The 23,510-nt window shown below is 37.1% G+C and overlaps 1 protein-coding gene across 1 annotated transcript in view; it reads right to left on the minus strand.

Moving 5' to 3' along the window:
• CD2AP (CD2 associated protein) overlaps window positions 1-23,510 on the minus strand; it is an 89,624-nt gene that overhangs the window by 3,243 nt on the left and 62,871 nt on the right. Inside the window, exons 8-17 of the mRNA XM_055810753.1 lie at window positions 21,753-21,844; window positions 19,361-19,465; window positions 16,883-16,919; window positions 16,546-16,608; window positions 13,003-13,162; window positions 9,415-9,557; window positions 3,085-3,200; window positions 2,161-2,247; window positions 1,384-1,568; window positions 170-233 (exon numbers count right to left, since the gene is read on the minus strand). Of these exons, the coding sequence (XP_055666728.1) occupies window positions 170-233; window positions 1,384-1,568; window positions 2,161-2,247; window positions 3,085-3,200; window positions 9,415-9,557; window positions 13,003-13,162; window positions 16,546-16,608; window positions 16,883-16,919; window positions 19,361-19,465; window positions 21,753-21,844 (1,052 nt within the window). The remainder of the gene's footprint in view (window positions 1-169; window positions 234-1,383; window positions 1,569-2,160; window positions 2,248-3,084; window positions 3,201-9,414; window positions 9,558-13,002; window positions 13,163-16,545; window positions 16,609-16,882; window positions 16,920-19,360; window positions 19,466-21,752; window positions 21,845-23,510) is intronic.

Consider the following 23,510-nt stretch of genomic DNA (forward strand, 5'->3'; position numbering starts at 1 on the left):
TTCATATACATCCAACCGCTTTGTGAGGCATTCGTTCAACGCCACGCTAGCACAGCAACACAAAAAGTTTGAGCAGGTTCATTAACACTTTACTGTGGCGCCAGATTTCAGAACACTGCCTATGTATACTTGTAAACTCCCCCCGTCACCTTCAAATTGCTAACGTTACCTCCAGATTACTTCGCAACAGCTTCTCTTCTTCCAAATCCTTCTTTAGTTTTTCCAGTTCTCTCCTAATAGTGGTTAAGATACCAGAAATACAGGTCAGATGGGGGAAAAAAGAATTCATATTACCGAGAACAGGAAGCACAGGCCTTGTTTAAATTTTACAAGAGCAATCCACATAACTGTCTGATGTTACATCTTATAAATAAAACTTACATGTAAGTACAGGCCCACTAGTGAACTGGCACTCAAGCCTGTTGGACCACAAGATTCCACCAACCCTCAACACTTCTTACCTAACACTAGGCACCAATCCCTAACTTATAATCACAATTTTAAGTAGGCTACTTAAAAATCTGTACCGTTCTTTTATTTTAACTTGAATTCAACTCTCCAAGTAATCTGGCAATTTCTACATAGAGAACAGTCATTCTTTAGAATACAAAGTTCCTAAAAATGTGTTTTATTTCATAAGTATGTTCAGGCAAGAAAGTACTAAGAATTACCAAGTCACTGAAAAGCTAGTTCATTGATCTCCAGAACTCATAATTTACTAGTTTACTCTGGAGACCAACTGATCCTGATGCTTTATAACCTCTCCAGAGGTCAATAAAAGCCAGTTCAGTTAACACTAGTCATTATTTAAATAGTACCAAAATGAATGTCTGTGCTGTAGAACTAAAACAGAAAAAGTAAATTTTCTGCAGATTGGTCTTTATTATTTTTACTCAAACACAAATTTTATTTTTTTTCTACATCATTCTCCAAACACAACCCTACCCACATGCACAGAGATGATGGGGCCACCACGATCACCAACTTCAAAAGCTCTGTAATATCTTTCCCTACCAACAGTCCTGTCAATACTGCAACTACTTGTGCGCAGTGTTACACAAGGCCAGTACATGTACTTCTATACCCTCAACATTACCTATTTTTCCTTACAGTGAGAGTACTAACTGTTTAAGAAACGTTTTCAAAAAGCTGTAATGAATGCAGGAGCACAGAATATGAAGGAAAAAACCTGTACAAATTCCCAAAATAGTCTGACATCAAATTCATAGGTATTTAGGACATCTAGTTAGATCAAGTTCTAAACAAAGAAGTTCTCAATTAATATTAATATAGACTAGCTTTTTATTTTTAAGAAATTTGGCATTCAAGACATTTGGAAGATGTTTATATATTCCTTTGTAAATTGAGAAGGAAAATATTTACCCATGTTCTTTCTTCAGTGTGTCTACTAAACCCATCAATTCATTCATCTGAGTCCTGAGCTCTTCCACAGAAAATTTTTCATCATCTGTTTCTCCTTTAAGTTGGATGTCCCCAGGAAAAGAATTGAGTATAACAGAACTTGGTCTCTGAGATGAAGATGGAATTGGTGGACTGAATGCAGATGGCTGAAAAAAAAAAAACCGAGCAGAAAGCTAAGAAATTAGATCTTTATGAACGGCTCACTTACAGCATAGACGTTGTACTGGTATGGCAGCTGCATGTGTACAAATTTCCTTTACTTTCTACCCAAAAGGTAAAACATAATGTCCAGTTCAAATGGACTACTGTAGTATGTGAAAGTTATTTTATACAGCTCTTTATTAAGCATTTCCCTGAGGTTCCTGTACTCACTTTAAAAAAGTACAGTTCTCTACACCTTAAAAAACAAACTGATTTAATGGAGCCCATTGGTTCATTATAAACAATCTTCTGTGCACCTTTCTAATCTGCTGAGTTGTTCTGTCGGGAGGCTGAAGGCTGAGCAGACATGAAGCTTATTTGGGAAACACCACCAGTTTCATGCTACCTCATGTAATAGTTCTCATCAGAACTGATGCACATTATACTGAAGTATAATGAACTTTATACTAAATGACACTGTACACTTGCATTTAAATATAATCATTTGTATATAAATTGTTGCATCCATACAAACTTGAAACATGAGCAAGATGAACAGAACAACTGGTACTTCTCTAGCTCTCTTTGGTATCATACCTTTTTTGTTTCAAATGGCTTTGGTTTGGCACTTTCTTCTTCTTTCTGAGTCTTCAAATTTTTTTCCGGACTCACATTTTGACTTGCCTGGTAAACGATTTATAAAAAATGAGAAGGTTTTCAGAATTTAAAAAAAATAAAAAGTAAATAAAAACTGCCTGATGTTTCTAAGGATGTAATACTACAAAAAGAAAAAATACAGAACAAAAACCCCCAAGCTTCAATCGCTAGATTACCAGAGTTTTCATTCCCCGCCACTCCGAACTTTCTTTCCCTGCACTACTCATTCAGATGAATTTAAACTGAACATAGGAAACTTGGGCAGGATTTTCAAGCATCTCTGCAGTACTTAACAAGTCCTTGATGTTTTTGGGAGCATATAAGTGCTTCAACAAAACAAACATTAATGGGCAGTAACTGTAGATGGTAACTAGCATGACTGAACTATATGATATCCGATGATACAAATTGATTTCAAGGACTCTGCACCACCTGGTTCTCATGTTCTGACAATCTTACATCTCAGCACATGAGGTCACAAAACCCACATTACAGCAACATTAAATTACGAATTTGTTGTGGCCAAAGACTATATATTGTTAGGCTTGTAAGACACTAAGGACACTTTGTGAGTTGTGTGTATGGTTTCATCATCAGTGATCTTAGAAAAGCCAAGTACTCACTGGAGCCATAACCCACAGAACAGAAAGACTCCTCCAGCTGCGACACAGCCACGTTGTTTCTCTTACATACACTTCTCTCCTGGGAATGGAAATTCCTGTAGACTTTGTCTACAGGAACTGAACCTCTGTGGCATTTACCTCTCAGGTAAAAATGATTCATGAGACACTTTCCTAGTGCAATCCTGTTTCCTGGGAAGTTAGTTCTTAGTTCACTACTAGGAAACACCCCCGATATACTCACAGGACTAGTGCTATTGAAACGTGAAGGCAGCCTCCTACCAGGCATCTTGGGTCGGTTTGCAGTGGGGTGTGATAGATTATCTGAGGTAGCTATTACATCATCAAAGCTTAACAGATCTAGAAAGAGATGAAAACAGAGACCACCATGACCAGAAGGTTTTGCTGCGTTCTTCTTTTGTCACTTTCTTCCTTAAGACAGACACACACAAATTATCAGAACTCTTATTGTTTCAAAGAATTTCAGCATATACAACACTAGCTATATGAAGCAACCACATGACTGGCATATCTGGGAAACCACATTTTCCCCTAAAAAAAAAAAAGTTAATTCAATTAGCATTTAAATTCAAGTTCTCAACAGAACTAGTGCTGTAGTCACATGGCAGCATAAAACAGACCTAACTAGTATGTGCAGAAAAATATATTTTTTGAGATTAGACATTTTTGAGTATTGCCATACTCAATTATGTAGGAGAGCATATTTTGTTATCATTAAACTTGCATGAAAATCCAAGTTTAGTGACTAGGACAAAAATAAAAGCAACATGTTAACATCCATGTTCACACACATTGGTTAAAATAAGTTAACAAGATGTTAACTGCAAGTATTTCCTTGCAGGGTAGTTTTTTCATATGCAGTACTTTGTCCAAAGAGAATACAGAACTTCATGAAGTCTGTAATAAAAGTTTTCAAAACTCCATTCTCGTATTTTATGAAATCATGTAGATGTCTGCCCATTAGTCTCTTTACGCTCATAGCTCTAGGTAAACTCTCTCTTAGAATAAGAGAAATTTACATCCTATGGGAAAAGGCAATCTTAGGAAAAAAAATCTATTAATAGGAGGAACAGAACATATCTAACCTAATAACACAAGTACTTCACCTGGTTAACAACTGGACTTCTTAACCATTTCTCCACAAAAATATTAATACTTACCTGCCAACATATTTGTAATGAGATAGTCTTATTTAAGCATCAACATAAGGTTATAGATGTTGTATATCATTTTACCACACAAATCCATTATTTCTTCTAGAGACTAAACTTAACTAAAACGTGACACAATTTACTATGGGCACTAAGAGTAACATTCAAGGCTCTGGGTTTTGTTTATGGTGACCTCCAATTTTTACATGACATTATGATTTATCAAACAGAAGCTATGATACTTCTTTCCTTACTTTTTCATTCATATTGACAGTATAGCAAGAAGTCAGATAAGAAAAAAAGTACTAAGAACACTGAGCAAGACCATTCATACAGCTTCAGTGTTCGGATAACTTAAAATCCTGATTAATTCCACTTCTACTCACACCATTGTCAAAGCTAATTTACACTTGCAGGAACTAAGTTTTCCACTGAATGTATTAACTGATTTTTCTACTCTACATTACTATCCTTGAAGTCCCTAAAACATTCACAGCTTTCAGACATTCCTGAACACATCTACTTCATCATCTATTGCCTTGTTGAAATGCAAGCACTTATAACACTACCTGTTACCAATCAGTTTTACTTTTTTTTCATTTTTGTAAAGAGAATATAAAGGCAGTCTTTTGTAAATATGTTATCATATTTGTAATCAAAAAAAGCAGGGAAGAAAAAGAAGGAAGAAACAGAAGAGTGATGAATGGTAAGCGGCTGACGGAAAACAGGATGAGGGAGAAATAAATAACTATGAAGGTATTTCTGTTGTAGTCTGTACCAATAAAATGTGTAACTTATTAGAAGTCAAGCAATAGCGATCCAGGTGTATATCTTTACGTTCTTAACTGTCAGTAATCCCAGAGCATGAACCCATGCCAAAATGTAAATCAGGATTTACATTATAGTTAGGTATTACTAAAAAGATAACATGAAGGCAGGAAAAAAAATATACATGCCTTCTCACCCATTTCAGTAATTTTTGCCTTTAAATGATCCTCCTTTTGTCATTCTGCAGAACTGACAAATCATTTGGCAGTAAATTTAAATAAGAATTGAAAATTGAGTTGCTGCTCTTACTGTAATTCCACCCCATCTCCATGAACAAAGTAAACATCAGGCATATTAAGAATGATGTATTGAATTGTATACGATTTAAATATAGATGGTGGGATGACACTAAAGCCAGGTGGCTCTTTTTTTCCTATTTGTAAAGAGCTTCTAAAGGAAACTGCTACACTTGAAACAATTGCTCAGCATTAAAATATTACCAGGACATTACAGTCAGAGGGAATACTGGCTGCACTTGCATGTTCCTGTTTACCATTCCATTTTATTGCTTTGGTATAGGGAAGAAATTAAGACACAGGGTGGTGGGGATTAGGGTTTGTGGTTTTGCTTGGTTTTCTTTTTGAACAGCATTCTTAGTTAATTTAGGAGAAATCCTGGCCCCACTGAAACCAATACAGATACTAATGGAAACACACAGAAAGTTCACAATTTACACCCATTTCAATCAATTAAGTGATTTCACTTTCTTACAGACAGCCTGTGAGTAATTGTTAAAAGGAAATCCCATCATAGTGCCAAAAGAGCAATACTGTACCTCTGGGGATAATTGAAGTCAGAAAATTATTTTAAGGCTGAGCAACAGCACCTTTCTAGAAAGAAAGATGAGCTAAGTTTAATGAGCTAAGCTTAAATAGTTACTTAGGACAGACTTATTAGAAATGTCTCTACTGCAAGCTTAATGGAGCCACAACAGAACTGTTAGGAGCTTTAACAGATATAATTAGGTGAGAGGTTTTGTTAAACTTGTGAATGCTTCAAGTGTATTTACAGCAGTTTATCTTAAAAAGCCTTCACAAAAACAAGCAAAAATGAAGGAGTGTCTAAAGAAATTATAGTTTCAACATCTCACCTGGCTAGGGTTTAAAAAAACGATGAAAAAGTAAAAATATCCAACTGGACCCGCACTGGGTGAAGCACTGCCAGGCAGCCCATGTTTTAGATAAGGACTCACATTATTCAGGGGAGTAAGAGAAGATGGCAGCCTTTTTTCCTATTACTCATGTTGCTGAGATTGCACCCCAAAAATTTAGGGCACAGATACAAGCTTTAGAATATTTAAATTTGCAGTCAGGAATAGTAAGGTATTTGCTACAATTAAAGGTGTGTCTAACACAACTTTCAAGAATACTATTTTACAAGACTCATGATGCTAAATAGCCAACACTAGTGGATTCAGTACCTAAAAGCTTCATAACTGCATAACTTGTGTGTACAGAAAGAGAAAGCCATTCAATCTACATACACCAGAAGTGTTAGAAATTATTGAACACATTTCACTACAAACACTAGGTTTGGCTTGTCAATAGTTGGCCTGTAAAGTTTTTCTTATTTGTTGTTTTTTTTTAATCCCCACAAGTTCCTAACTGAAAAGTATACTTAAAGTAACTTCTTAACAGCTAAGGCAAACAGGCATTGCATTCAAACAAACAACAAAAAAAAAAAAACATTTTAAATTGAACCCCCAAAATTTTAGTATCAATAGCTGCAACTGAAAATCATGCTTACGACGTTAAGAGGCTATGCGTATGGCATAAAGCATTTGGATTTCCTTATAGATTGTTATCTTACCAAAATGGAGAAGGGTAGGGTAATTTCCTGACACGTAAGAAGGGAAACATGGCAAACAGGATAGGAAACAAAATCTGGAAAGAAAAGTCAAGGAGAGGAATGTCTAGAAAAAGATTCTGAACAAAAAAATTATTTTACAAAGCAGGAAAAAGAAACATTTGTAGAAGAAACAGAATTGCTTTACATGTTCAGCATGCTAGTATTACAGCTTTATTCTTTTACAGTACTTAAATTCTAAACTAACAGAGAAACATTTATGCCATTTTTCAAATAAAGCTTCAAGAGGAGGTATTTCAATATGATCAGTGTTTCTGAACTTTTTTGAGTATTTGTCCTTATCTGATGGCTGGGGGCCTAATTTTGGTATGGGGTGGGTTGTTTTTTCCTATAGATACAGAACTTACAGCTTTTCCTTAGGCTAAATTGAAAGTAGCTCAACATACGCCACACTTCATGGACAAACTAAGTTGCAAGAAGAAAAACAAGACCCATACTTTATTGGATTTCTAAAAATTCATTCAATTCAGGTTCTGAATCTAAAGCAGAGGGGAAAAAGCCAAGAAAAAAGTAGAAGGGGGGGACAGGGGGAAGATTCTGGTAACCGTTGCCAACCCCAGCCATACATTTCCCCCCATGTTTTAGTACCTACTCTAGTTCTTGTTAGATTAAACATTTTTTAACTCTGTATTAGGACCAAACATCTTTGGAGTTTTATATAGCCTTTTCTGCTGCATGCAGTATTGTATCTTTAGCATCAGAATGCATACAAAGGCATAAAGCATGAGATTCATTACATTTTACTAGCAGGAGTGTGAACTAGTCTCTTTTCACAAGTGAAGTAAAACTACAAGTGACTTACACAGATCGTTTTAAACAAGGGCAGTTTCACATAACAGGATTTTTGAAACTTTCCTTGACACTGTCAGCATTGCATCCCCACACAGACTGCCTGAGCCTCCTTTGCTTGCTCTGCACCCAGCAAGGACCACTGAACAAACCTCACCCACTTGTTACGCAGCCTGTCTCCTGCCCTATCAAGGTGCTAAAATCTTGTATTGCTCCATGAGCCTGTAAAAGTTAATGCTAGCAAAACAGAATTCATATATTTTTAATTTTTTTTCTAAATCATATAAAATCAGGGGGGTTATATACATGATTATCTAATATCACAACTACTATGGTGCCACTGTGGTTATTAAAGATGTCAAGATAATTGCACCTAAAGGGGGGGGTGGGGGAAAGACATTCCATATGTTTTCATGGGGAGTTTCTTCCTGGGGATAAATGATATTATGCTGTACAGTAACACATCTAAGCACAATCCTAGATAAACATGTGATTCGTAGGGCAAGGCTTATATTTTTAAGGCTAGGTTGTGCATCGCTATTTCATATCTCAGCTTACTTTGGCCTAGTTATTTTTCTTCCGTACCCTCACTCAAATTAGTCTTCAAAAAAAGGCAATGGCTTAAATGGCCAATTAAACACCTTTAAAACAAGGCATATCACAGCATATGCATAGATTTTACTGGGGAATAATAAAAAAGAGCTTATAAATACTTTAGGGCAACACTGATAACACTTGTAATAACTTCAGGATATTTTAATACGTGCTGGAATCCAGCTTTTTGTGGCTCAGAAAAATGCAGTTTCTGGGTTAAAAACATACATGAACTAATGTTTCCTCACACAAAGCATTTAAGCTTAGAAGCCCATTTTAAAACGCTTAATGGAAAAAATCAGAAGTACTCTTTCCTATTCATAAACTGCTTCAGTTTTTTAATGCATTATTTTTATCTTCTAGATGAATTTATTACACTTTAGTACCAATTATTCTATAACCTGAATATCGTAACTGGTCTTAAAAAAAACCCCAACAAGTTATACTAATTCAAAATGTGTTATTACTGAAACCTTTTCTGAGATGAAAGGTTGCCTTTGAGATATGCAAGCCAAACACTGCAGGTACAATTTTGCTACAGTTTTTTCTGTAGTGGTTAGTCATACAGTAAAAATAATTTAGAGTTTAAAAAATATGCCCACAGCAGATGATTTCTGCCTGAGGCACAGAGGACTGATATCAGTTGAGCTGTCAGTAAAGGACTACAGGTAACTATATAATAGTTCAGAGAGCCTAATCATCCATGTGGGTACTTTAACCAGTATCAAGGCTTTTACTGGATAAATTTAGATTTTTAGAGATACCAGGTTTGGCTCAAGCTGCATCAAGCAAAGCCGTAAGGATGAAACTCAAATGTACAACACTCCATGCTGGCCCAAATTTAAGGTATGATGAAGTCATAATCTAGAACAGCTATGAATTTAATCACAGAATGCTGAAGGCAATGGCATTACTAAAAATATGCAAGTTAGCTAGAAAAGCCAGTTATCCAAAATGCAAAAGCAGAACAAACAGAACCAGTCAGTAAGGAAAAAAATTTCATAAAAACGCAAGGTAATTGCCAGCAAAAAAACATGCTTTCAAATTAGAAGAACAAATCATTACTTATGTTTTTCCCTTCCTGTCATCTATTAAAACACATAGCTCATCATCTACCACCAAATAGCCTACTCGTATTTGCTCATCACTTGCTGACTCTTACCTTCAGCTACCTACAGCAGTTCTAAAAAAATGTTACTTTCCCCTGAACAGCTGTAATGGCACTCTGTGGCATTGAATAAATAACTTTGAAAGCTTATTCTAACTTTGTAAAATACTACAATCCAAACAGAAAGACCCAAAAAAATGTTTTATTCTTTTCTTACCTGATTCTTTAGAGCTCTTTACCACAAGTGAATCTACCTCTACTGATTTTGGTCTAAGTGGTAATGATTCAGAGTCTAACTTTGGTTTTGCTACTGGCTCAACTTCAGATTTCGGTCGAAGACAAACAAGTTCTCCATTAGACCTGTAGAAAGGAAAAAAAAAAAAAAAAAAAAAAAAGAGAGAGAACCACATATCTAGTCAAGCAGATAAATAGTTTACAACTGAAACATAACAAGAATTAGAAGTAACCTGAAAAAAATACTGAAATATTTTCCAAAGCCTTAAAATCAAGTCTGTTGGAGACTAACTCTAGTCCTATAAACGAATTCTTCTTTTCCAGCTCTTGCAGAGTTGTCAAACATGTACAATCTCCTTGTAAAAATAACACAAAACTTTCTCTACAAGGCACATTTTGGCATTTAAAGCTAAAATATTATACTTCAGGGCAACAGAAATCAAGAAACCTGAACAGCACCCTCAGCAATCTCTCATGAAATAATTCAGAAACATACTCAGACTCCTTGACATCAAGATCTTCCTGTAAAGAAAAAAAAGCTGCCAAGAACAAGTTATTTTGTTCTGGGTATAGGATAATGTACTTTGTATATACGGCTTTTATTCTACCATGCATTTTTGCATGTCTGGACACATCACCCAGGGACAAAAAAAAAAGAAACCACCACCAAAACACACACAGCAAAAAAAACCCCAAAAGATGGCATTTTCCTTTACAAATCTTGCCTTCTTTAATGCCGTAACATAAAACTAGAATCATAGAATCATCTAAGAGAACTTTAAGGTCATTCAGCCCAACCATTAACCTAACACTGCCAATTCCAGTAAACCATGTCCTCAAGTCCCACATCTACTACCTCCAGCGATGGTGACTCAACCACCTTCCTGGGCAGCCTGGTCCAGTGCTTCAAAACAGTGTCGGTGAAAACATTTTTACTAACATTCAAACTAAACCTCCCCTGGTGCAATTTGAGGACATTTCCTCTCATTCTATTACTTGCTACCTTACGAGAAAAGATCAACCCCCCACCTGCCTACAACCCCCTCTCAGGCAGCTGTAGAGAGCGATCAGGTCCCCCCTGAGCCTCCTCTTCCCCAGGCTGAACCCCCCCAGGTCCCTCAGCCGCTCCTCATCAGCCCTGTGCCCCAGCCCCTGCCCCAGCCCCCTGCCTGGCTCTGGACACGCTCCAGCCCCTCCACGTCCCCCTGCAGTGAGGGGCCCAAAGCTGAACACAGGGGTCCAGGGGTGGCCTCACCAGTGCCCAGCGCAGGGGGACGGGCACTGCCCTGCTCCTGATGGCCACACTCTTTCGGATACCAGCCAGGATGCTGATGGCCACCTGGGCCACCTGGGCACACAGCTGGCTCATGCCCAGCCGGCTGCTGACCAGCACCCCCAGGCCCTTTCCCACCAGGCACCTTCCCAGCCCCCTGCCCCCAGCCTGTAGCGCTGCCTGGGGTTGCTGTGACCCAGGGGCAGGACCCGGCACTGAGCCTGGTAGAACCTCATGCCATTGGCCTCGGCCCATCGGTCCAGCCTGCCCAGACCCTCTGCAGAGCCTCCTGCCCTACAGTGAGTCAACACTCCCCAACAACTCAGTGTCATCTGCAAACTGACTGAGGGTGCACTCGATCCCCTCATCCAAGTCATCGATAAAGATATTAAACAGAACTGGCCCCAGCGCTGAGCCCTGGGGAACACCGCCTGTGACCAGCTGCCAACTGAATTGAACTCCATCCACCACCACTCCTTGGGCTTGGCCATCCAGCCAGTTTTTTACCCAGCAAAGCGTACGCCTAAGCCATGAGCAGCCAGTTTCTCCAGGACAATGCTGTGGGAGACAGTGTCAAAGGCTTTACTAAGGTCCAGGCAGACAGCATCCACAGCCTTTCCCTCATCCACTAAGAGGGTCACCTTGTTACAGAAGGAGGTAAGGTCAGTCACGCAGGACCTGCCTGTCATAACCCCATGCTGCCTGGGCCTGATCACCTGGTTATCCTGCATATGCCATATATAAATACTACAAAACAGAGCAGTTGTCAGTTTCAGTGTGTCCCTGTCATTAACTCACCTCCCAAATGCTTTATTTAGACGTTTTACTGTAGCAGGAAAAGAGATAGCAGCCTTATCTTCCTAAAGCAATGTTAAACTTTCAGACACTTAAATATATTTAAATACCCCTAAGAATTAAAGTCTTCAGTTATTAAAGGACCACTGTTTACTACAGACATCTATTTAACTACACATATGTATCCCTCCATAGCTGTAATTATTTGTTAAAATTGAGGAGAACATGACTTGTGTTTTTTTTTTAAAAAAAAATCTTTACTTGGGAAAGTCTCCAAAATATGAAGTTCTATAACATAACTGCACACTGAGAACCTAACCAGAAGAATCTGGCAATGGTCTAACTCTTCATTCAGGCGTCCAATGTTCCCAGGGCTCTGCAGGGTGGGATCAGAGGCAGCCGATCCCTGTTGGAGTCAACCATCCAAAGTGTGTGCTTTATCCACACTCCCTTTCCCCACTGCCCTCCCCTCCTCACTGCTTTCTCCCTTTAGATATTCTTCCTTTTGGTTCAGCTATACAGGACCTGCTCTAAAGATGATAAACCTTAACAAATGCTTGCTGCCACCCTGTATCTTTGCATGTATTTAAGGTGCAAGCTCTTTAATGTAGCAGCTGTCTGCTCCTTTATTGGTACAAGGCCAAGTGCATCAAAACCTTACTTTCTCATGGTTCTTTCAAGTGAACTAAAAATCCCAAAGGGACAGTTACCCGTCAGGAGTTTATATACAGTTTTGGGTAAGGATCTAGCAAATACTTTGATAAGACAGAAAGGGAAACTGTGTGGGTGACTGTATTGATGCAAAATTAGTCTCAGTGAAACACCATAAATAATTCTTTTAAACTCATGAGAAATTTTTTTTTCAAGTGGATCTAAAAGAAATAGTGAGAATTACTTGCTATTACCCTCCCTATTTGTCCAGTAACTCAACTGAGAATACTCCAGACAGCATACAGAGACTGGATGTAGTTCTGTAACAAGTGCTTTCTTCCCCAGGAGAGCAACACTGCGTACTTTTACTACACGTACTAACTGTGCTAAACCCTTCCTTTCCATCTACCTTACTCTACAGAAATGCTGAAACATCAAACGTTGATGCAGCCCAAATCTTCAGGTTTTTTCCAACACCATAATAATTCTCAAGTACCATGTCCATAGATTCTTTTACACCATACTGCTACTGTAGCTACAACTTCTTCATTATGGGGCAGGCAGGCTTAAAGCACAGCATCCCACAGATTTGTAACTTCATCTGCTCCATGGTTAGTTCTGCTGTTAATACTTACTCTGAGAAGGATTCAATATCTCAAACGACTAGAAAGTTCTAGTGTTCACATTGATAAAGACTCTGAGAACTAAGACACTGGTAGATGTAGGACGAAACTTATCCTTGCATCCTTTTAACCCTAAAAACATACGTTTCTTCCCACCTCATCCATAAAGGAAGATCAATCAACAAACCAAAGAAAATACAGTTGTGTATATTATTTAGGTTATACTGACTTGGACACAGATGATGGCAAAATAGGTTTATCGGGACGTTTTGGGTGCAAAAGTCCTGCTCTCAGTAAGCTGTTAGTCTTGCTTGGAGGAATAGGCTTCTTGGGTGGTACTTGAGGAGCTTGTGGCTTCAAAGGCTTCTGATCCAAAGCTCCTTTTTCATCTGACAAAATAAGTCACCACAACATTTTAAAAACCCATGTTGTATAGAATTCTTACAACACTAATCAATTAGAAAGCAACTTCTGTCAGAAATACTTTCTTTGAAGATCAAAGTGAAAAACAGATATGCAAGTGTCTTAAGCGATACCTTATCAAAACACAGAAACTACTTACCTTAACTCAAAAAACATGTTGAAGTAAGCAAAACGTCTTTTTACTGACACAAAAGAGTAGCAAGAAATTATGGATTCATATTATTATACGGCAAGTGACAGCTAAGAACCAAGAATCTCCCTGTATTGCTACTGCTTTTTTCTTTTCCATGATTCACCTATCTCCTCTTTAAAAGGTAGGGTTTGGAGGTTTTATTCTTTGTAACTAGACTTCTTCCATACACAAAAGCAACATAATTTAGCTATGGAAAAAAGGGGAAAATTAATATCTATCTGAATAACTGAATTTATTTTAGATAAAGTCAACCTTCCTGCATATTTGAGATACAAATTAAGTATGGGAAAATCAAACAAAGTTAAATTTATTGTACAATGGCTGCATGTCCCAATTGAATACCATCCAGAGGAGCTGACATATAACATAACGGGACCCTGACAAATTCAAGCTGCTTCACAAATGTTAGTTGAATAGTCCTCAACGCATGTTCCCTAATCACACCCTGTAGGATATCCAGGGCATACCTTCTACTTTCCCTTTTAAAATTATGCTACAGCTCAGTCAGGCATGCATAAAGTACTGAGGACTTACAATATCGCTATGTTATAGTAAGAAGTTACGGTCCTTTACAATTACTGCCCTTACCAGGCAGTAAATCAGTAAACTGGGATGGAGAGACTGACCTTCAGCTTTGATTCTCCCCATCTTCCCCTCGCACGACTTTGCTTTTAACCAAGTATTGGTCTAATGTAAAACGTTTACATATACTATGGATTTGGGTGTCAGGTTGGAAATTTGCTTCAGCTTCATCACAGCCTGAACTGTGAGGTCTATGACTGACTGACTTTGGACAAGTGCTGAAGCCCGTGAGTGTCAGCCCTCCAACTGTAAAATGGGAACACACTGACTTACTGTCATTGGAATACAAGTAAGTAAACAGAGCAGAGAGATACTTCTGCAAAAACGCATTATCCAGGGTGGAATTTTCTTCCTCTTTTGGTACGTTTAAACATTAGAAGGAGATACGAACCAAAACCCTAAACTGGTTAGCATCCCCGTCCAGTCTCAGTACCGAGTTTAACAAGTTAAGAGTACTGAAATACTGGAAAGATTTTGCCACACGGTGGTGCTGACTGTCCTGTGCAAAACAGCCCATTACCAGCGCTAGCCACTTCTGCCTACTGATCTCTATGCAAGATTTAAATTTTAAACGCCCAATAGCAGTTAGCATTAACTGATGATCAATTAGCTTTATTTTAGCTATGCTGAACACAAGTTGAGAATTACGCCTTTTATTTTAAGAAAAAAGTGAGTTCATAAACAGGGCAGAAAAGATCCTGTCATCAAATCGTATTCCTGAATTATCATCTGTCAGTTTTCTCTTCAATTACTCCCACTCAAAATCTGAATATAAAAACCATCCACAGCTAAGTGGAAAAAGTTAATACCAAAGGTCAAAATTCACCACGAGCACAGAAACTGAACAATTCTGCTGGACAAAATGGCATGCCTCTTTTTTGGATTTTGCTCTGCAATGGAAAAGATAAGCGTTGGCTAAAAATGAGCACTTTAGTAATGGAAATAAAAATACTAATCTGAAGGCATTTACACTGGACAAAAATTTCTACATGATACCACTAAGTGTCCTTCACTATAAATACAGAAATACTTACAGGAGTATTGTTTTAATTTTTTTTATTGCAATTAAAGTCAGATTTATTACTCTTCCAATAGGCATAAAAAAATTACATGGTTTGATAGCTTGTGATTAGCGCTGTTCAATTATTTTTTTTAAACTAATTAGAGTACAATTTCATACTTAATTAATCACTAGTACCAACATGGTTATTTTTCCATAAGTAAAACGGCACTGATAAGCAGGCATTTCTTCTAGTAAAACACCACTGCTATCTAAATAACTAACTTTTAAGACACGACCTTCAACTGAATACGAGACACTTACTCCATTTCCTGTACAACAGTAAGGGGCTGTTCTCTACCTTAATTTTTCAGAAGCTCTCATGTTCTAAGCATTTGGGACGATGTCACTCAGTAACTATCTTTTTTCCTATATTCCTCCATGAAAGCTAAACTCAATGACACAAAGGTTAGCACCCCGTACAAACAGAAGCAGTGTAAAATTGAACTTACTTCAGTTTAAACAAACTTAAACTTACAAAGAGCCAAGTGACCAGAATTTCTAGAATCATACAGCTGATCTCAATTCACACCTGAAGATACTGTTCCAACAGATAAAAATAACTTTTTTGTTCACATGCAGAGGAAACAGCTGAATTTAACAACTATCCTTCATATGAAACACCTGAGAACATGCTTTGTTTAAGATGTGGGTTATAAAATCTACCCAAGGAAGCCAAGAAAACCATCAAGCAGGTTTACTTGTCAAAATGCTGTCTAGCTATAGTCAGCCAGTTCACTATTCACAGCACACAGCATGTTTTTCTAATACGGATAAACTGCAGTAACACCAGAACTACTTCTTTAAGACCCAACCAGCATGTTTGTTTAAGCTTCTGACTTTTAAACACAATCAAACAGTTTGACTTGGCAAACTTTTCAAATATGAGAAGAAGCCTTTTAGAAACATGTTTGGATGATAATAGTAGCTATTTTTTTTCTGAAAAAAGGTGTCCTTTAAATTTTAAGAATAAAGTGCTAAACATCTCCAAACTCTGTGAAACTGGAAAATACGAAACATAGCAAGAATTAACAAGACAAGAAATCTCTGTTTCTGAGCATTGTGACCATAACATCTGTCTAAGGAGTGCTGTAACTGTTCCGTTATTTCTTTCAAAAATACTTCCAATCAGAGACCAATTTCAGCCAAAACATTCAGAAGTAGCAGCAACCATTTTCATTTCTAGTAACTTACTATTCAAAACTGCAGACACTATCATTTAATATCCTTAAATGAATTCAATAACTATGTTATTATTGTAGTGCAATAAACATTTTCCAGAATGTAATGAAGTAACAAGAAATAAACATTTCTTAAAAGAATAGTTGCTGTTCTAATTGCTCTAAAGACATTTCCACAAGATCACAGAGATGACAAATTGAGTAGATGGCATTAAGAGAATCTGTATGATGCCTTCCAAGCAGGTACCCACTACAGAGAGCAGCCAAGCTAAAAACTGTAACTGATTTACAAGATCATGGTCTGAAATTCATTATGAAGCAAACTGGTCTGACCTTTTTCTTCAGGCCTCAAAGAAGGGAATTTCTTCTCTCCAGCTGGCAACTCAGGCTTTGGAGCTGAATGTGAAAACAAACCATAGATATTTCTCAAAGAGCTTTAATTATCTTAGTCACTATCTAAAAATATGACAAACACAAACTGGTGTGTATTTTCTCCTTTGCAAGGAGTGTAATACTATTTATAAACAGTCACCTGAGCCCTAAAATGTTTCCAAAGTTTTTGAATATTTTCAGGAAATATGCAGCAGTGGCAAAATAAAATAGTAAAAAAAAAAAAAAAGTCATGCACAGCTTCCAACATTTTGTATTTCCTCAGACACATACTACGTACCTGTACTTTTAACTGGAGGTGGAGGTTTCTTTGGCTTCTGCAAAATGCACCCAAAAAAAAAAGTTACAATAAAGAAACAGAATTTCTCTACTGAAGACAGACTTGTTTGTGTTTTGTTTTGCATACTGTAACATCTAGCTTGTTTACTAGCCGATTTAAAGCATTTCACACAGAGGCAATCAATTCACAGACAGAAAACACAGAACTGGAGTAATTCCTCTGATATCTCCCAGACAACCAGCTGCAAAAACAAGAACAAAATGCTGGTTTCTTTAAATCAGATCAATGATTCAGCAACATGCATAAGTAGCAGAGGTACAAAGAACTAAAAACTAAGAATTATATATTTTCCAGTCTAAAGAATTGCTCTGATCGCACCCATTTGAATTTCGCTATGTAAACCTTAATTTTACTTCCATTCAAGTTTAAAAGAGCGATCAGGTAAATTTTTGAACCAAAAATCATCGCTTTCATTAAAAAATAAAAAGATTCTAGATTAAGTATCAGAGGAACTATTTAAATTAATGGACTTTTAAATTACAATAATGTAAGAAAAAATAAGCAGTGTTTGCAACAAACACTGCAGTTACATGAAAAACATTGTTTTGAGCTCCCTTATCATGCATATTTAAGTGGGAAAGGTAGACAAACTACTCTAGTCATTAAAAAAATCACCAAGTATTACAGTGCCAAAGTCTGTACACTGAAAATAACTCTATTTTAAAACATAGTCACTCATCACTTTCCTTAAACTGGTAAAACTGAATTTGAAACTCTCTCCTGTTGAAGGAGCTATGGCACCTCTCAAGCCAGACATCTCAAGCCTCGGACTCCAAATCCTAAAAATACTGGTGTCTCTGGTTGCAGTAAGAACAAGACTCACTGATAAAACAATCACAAAAACCTATAAAAACACCTGTTCTTTATACAAACACTGCTGAAACCATATGGGATCAGTGTAATATAGACCCTCCAAAAGTACATTGCAGTGGGTATTTTTGAAAGAGTTGCTATGGATGGATTTCCCTTCTGTGCCTCTACTGCTATTGAATAAGCTCTTAAGGCACAAAGATTCTATTCCAACAAGTGAAATGCAATTAAGCAAACATGAAAATCCATATCAAATTTCTTTCTCTAGTTTCAGAGAATACAAAAGTTAGTGAACTGAAGTAACAACACTGGATTTTCCTTCTTTCCCAAAAAAGAAAACACATCATCCAGCTGTGCAGCACTGCTACCTATGTATATATAAAAATATCACAGAGTTCAGCATCAACTTGCTGTTATGTAGTTCCAGTCTATGTTTTTTATTAAGTTGATATCAAATAGCTGATCACAACAATCAGCTATTCAATGCCTTGAACTACAAAGCTGCTCAGTGGAAGATGAATCCCCGTATCAAGACATACTACACAGAGCAGAATAAAGGATCAAAGCAAGGTCTGTCTACAGGAAACATTGTCTATGGTAAAAGAATAATTTTCTTCCTTCCCTCTCTCAAGGGAGCAATTCTGTATTGTGAAACTGTGATACTACCCACCCACCCCTGAAATCAAGTGAGCTGTATTTATAGCGTTTATGCCACCCTTCCAAAGCTGAGAATCAATTTGAAAAGAAAGCACTGACTTGGAGTAACTACACTTCCTGTGTATATTAAGTAACTCAGGTTAAATGCTAAGGCAGTAACTATCTATCAGGTTTTATCTAGCAATCCTCTGTTCCTCTGTGAATGTCTCCAATTCCAGACCAAACAGCACTAAATTACTATGAAACTCAAATGCTGTTCTGCTGAGATATAGGCTTCAGCATTTAGATGTCCCGATCTGGAGCTGAATCCATCCCATCTGGGGATGACATACATCTGTCAATTAACACAACCATCTTTGCCGCACAAACTTGTCCGAACCAAAACACCATACAAATGTCAATAAAAATATATAGAATAAGAACAAAAACTACAGGACCAAAGAGTACCGCATGAAAACACAAATTTTTACAAGTTAGCACGTAAGATGGTGAAAAAAATATTTCTAGATCCCATCCAAAGATTATCCTTCACACACCGCAACCTACTGGCAAGTCTCAACGTGGAAAATTCCCAGTGGGTTCCACAGGGGTCATTCAGCATTTTGCTACTACAGATGGAAGAGACCGACTGCTTATCTGCTTTCAAAATAGTAAGAGCTTAACTCAGTAATCAGTAACGCATCACACTATATTATCAGAACCATTTCTATATGGCCTAACCATCCTCATTAATTACAGTTATCTCAAAAAGTATGCCTCAGATAAATATTTGAGAAATTTTAAAACAAACATTAACCTTTAAATCTTTCTTCTTTGATATAGCTAATTCAAGATAAATATTGCCAAAATTGTAATAATATTTTAAGCAGCATAACGTGCTCTGAAGTCTTTTATTCTTTGCATTTCCATCAATAATTTCTGGGATAATAAATGATACATGTAAGAACTTACAGGGAAGTCTTTATCAGACTCTTGTATTTGAACAGCAAAATTATCTGGGAAGACTCCTTCTTTACCATTTAGTTCTCCTTTCCACCAGCCTGGTTCTCTAGTGTCCTAAAACAAACAACAGGACATTTCAATCAATATTTACTTCTTCCCCAAAACAGATACAGTTACAGGAACAACATTTTTGCTTTTACCCACAATATAAAATAATTGTTTGTCTGAAATATCACATTTACGAGAGGAATACTTTTGGCCACATTAGCAAGAGGAAACAGCTACAGATCAGATCAGGTTTGGTCACTCTATTTTTTAAAAAGGAGGATGAAATGATACTACATCATATATAAGATAAGGGTATAAGGATAAGATCACCTTATGACCCAATGTACAATATTCAATGTTCTCAACTGCCTTGACTGGCAACTTCTTCAGTAAACATTTAAAGTGTCACTGGAGTAACACACAATTCTACTGAATAAAAGTGATTCTGATGTGATTGATCAGGTCCATTGGTCTGAAAAGGGTGAAGAAGCAAGAGGATATAACCTACTGAGGGAAAAAATAACCACATTAAGACATAAAAAAATAAAAAAAAAAAAAGGAGAATTAATTCAGTGGCACAGAAATCCATTACATGATCTTACTGGATCGAGGCCTTAGTTTGCCCATAACAGAAGTATGACATTATTTGAATATTTTAGCAGCATAAATAACAGCTTTCTTATGTGCCTCTGATCCAAAGTACTGCAGATGTCACTCCTGCATACAAAACCAAGAGGATTACTGCTGATATGTGCCACTGTCAGAAGCACCAAGTAGTTCACCCCAAAGTTCAAGACACAAGGACAATTCAGCACTTACTATAGCTGAGACACTGAACAGATAAAGGAGTAGGGTAAAAATAAAATGTAAAATGAAATAATATTAAAAAGAAATCCCCCCCTCCCCTTAACTAAAGGAGGAATCAGCAAGAAAAAGACCTGAATAGGTGATTAGTGCTGAAAGTAAAAGTTTGCTGAAGTTTTCTTTCATTTCTCCCTCCACTACCCTTTTAGATAAGTACTACAGAGTCCAAGATCTGAACAGTGTGCGAAGGTGGAAGAGATAAGGCATCTATTGCTAAACTTCACTTAACCAGTGCTGAGGTATATTAGAAAGTCAGAGACAACTCCATGGACAATGATCATATGTACATAAACAGAAAAGAAACAGCCACGGGGGACAGGCTTTACACAAAGTGTGCATGGTAAAGAAAAATAGCTTAACTCTTGGCAAGATCAAAAACCCGGACTGAGGCAGCCACCTGGAAGTTACATCAATATACCCAGACTTCAGAGGATGGTTTTGAGGGAGAGCTCTGCTCCGGATAACCCTTCTGGCTCCAGTCTGGAGCAGCTTATGCTTTCAGTAAATAGGTTTAAAAAGGACAGAGAGACAAGACATTCAGTGAAGACAGGGCAAGGGCTGTCACATTTTTAAAAGTGGCTTCCATAGCTACTCTTTTCCATTGTAATTACAGTCAATACTACTGACAATATCAATTCTCTTGTTAAGAAAAATGGCCATCTTTTCCATAAACTTAAAATCCTCCTAAAGAAATAGTGTTACTTTTCTTCTGCAACTGTGCAAAAGCTGAAAACAAACAAAAAAAGAAACATTCCACCTTTTTAGGCAAGTTGTTATTCCTTAATAGAGTAGTATATAACCTAACAGGCCAGTACTGCAGGGAAGTTAAATATGAGTAGGTTCATTTCTTGTTTACAACCATCTCTGCAACAAGATAACGTTTCAAACAGGTGTTTTCAATATTTAACACAAGTAAGAACATTCAACTAAATCATCATGTCTCTCTAAATAGCCAGACAGTATCATTAGCTTCTGTACGGTTACTTTGAAATACCAAGTACTTCTAACACCTGGACTTCATTTTCCTACTGAAAACAGTTGCTCAGGGTTGGTTTTTTTCATAATACCTAGACCAAAATCAGTAAGTACAGATATTAATTTATTACCTTTTGACACAATAACACCTTCCAACCACCACCTCTAGGTCAGCCTGATATACCACCAGAGGAAAAAGTACAAGTTCTGAAGATAAAAGGGCTATTTGCAAAGCTTTTCCAATTTCCTCACTGAAAAAGGAGCTGGTACTAGAGTATACTGATTTAACTAGACTTTGAGGAATCCAAGATAACTTCCCACCTTGGAATGATCTTTAAGGACATCTGTATCTCCACCCAGTGCAGACAGAAAGTTGACTCTCACATGACACAAATTAGCCTACAAGAACACCTACTGCAACAGACTCTCCTGCTTTCACATTTTATACCATTACCTACCTGTAAAAAAATCCACAAAAGCTAGACAAATGGTTAAAGCAGATGAAATATCTTACCTTACTGATTATTTGAATGATCTCGCCTTCTTTAAAGCTGAGTTCATCATTTGAGCCTTCATAGGAAAATATTGTCCTGCAATATTCCTTGGCTGAAACAAAGCAGTGCAATTAAATTAAACTTCCAAACCATTGGTAGTAACTCACTCACGTAGTACCAGGTCACTTAACACCATGTGAAAGGAGATCTTGGAAATTACCATGACAATCATACTTCCCTTCTAAAGCAGTCTCATATGGCTGGTCTACAGATGTTCAATATGTCATTCTGATCACAAGAAAAATATGATTATGTATTTACATAACTATGGAGGTAAGTCTTTGTTACGTCAGTAGTTTAAGTTCCAAAATATTTTTTCCACAACCGCAACTTAATTCAAGTACTCTGACTTCAGAGGCACATGAGGAACCTACTCAAAATTGTAACAGCCTAACCCTCCCCATAGCATTATGTATTCAGGTTTGAGCTACTTCAGGCAAAAAAGGTTTCAAGCTTTTTACTGAGTTTATAAGGTATTTTCTTAAAAATAACCTAAATTTCAAATTTTTAATCCTAATTAAATTCATGCAATCATTTCAAGGTGCCATCCTTTATCAACACATACAATTACAGAAACTTCAAATACTCAAGCAGCACATTTGCCAAGTCACTGAAGCAAAGGAATTCTTGGCTAAGCACCTGAAACCAGACCTCATCTGAGCGATCAACTCAGTCACAGCCTCTTCTGCAAAAGTAGAAAGAATAATTTCTTTCTTTCCATTTGGTACAGTTCAATAACTAATCCATTTAAATTTGTGATAATTCCAGGTGAAAAAGCAGGAGGGGATTTGTTTTCCTTTCCCACACTAGAACAAAAACAACAGGAGAAAGGCCAAAACACATTATTATAGAAGTCTTGATTGCAAAGCAGTTTTTGCACCTTTTTTAACCCCAGCACATGTAAAACAACTTGGCAAATAGAGAGACTGGATTTCTTTATCTGACAAATTAAGGAAGCAAACAAAAGGACTCTGATGTGCTGCCACAACCCATCAGGTATTTGGCACTGACAACACACAAAGGTAAGCAGCTGCATCAACCCTGTTAGGCAGCAGCACAACATTAAGCCACCATCAGGACCTTCTGCAGGTTTTGCTGGATGGTAAGAAAACAAATGATTTGCAGTTAAATCTTTTTGTTCTTGTATTTTGTTTAATCGAGATACAAATCTTAAGTTAAAAAATGCACAAATTGCATTCTTAGACTAAAAAAAAAAAAAAAAAAATCTACCTTGGTCAGTGACAACCACTGTGTTAAAATGCAGAGGTACACCAAGCTTAAGAGTTGGATATATATGGATTTCTATACAGATACATTTATCTATGTAACCACATGAGTAATCCTAGGTACAAGAACTTGCATTATTTTACCGCCTTATCTAGTGATCAAAAATGCTCAACTACAAATGGACTACATTGTGTTTGTGAAGAATTACAGAAACATAAGAACTACCATGTCAGAGAGATGAATGTTTAAATCAAGGTTAAAAAAAAGAAAGAAAACAAAAAAAAAACCCCACAAAGACTAAAAAAAATTTACAGGTACCTTACAAATATCTATCAGATTCAGGGATTTTATTCATTAGTAATGAATAAGTATAACAGAAGTGTAATGTATTTCTATACATCCTGATTCTGCAAAAATACATGCATTTCCTTACTGCCTCTCACTGCCTGGGGATTCAGCCAGCACACAGGCACTACACAATCCTAATCTTC

Source organism: Falco peregrinus, chromosome 7 (assembly GCF_023634155.1).
Source record: "Falco peregrinus isolate bFalPer1 chromosome 7, bFalPer1.pri, whole genome shotgun sequence".
Taxonomy (NCBI): Eukaryota; Metazoa; Chordata; class Aves; order Falconiformes; family Falconidae; genus Falco; species Falco peregrinus.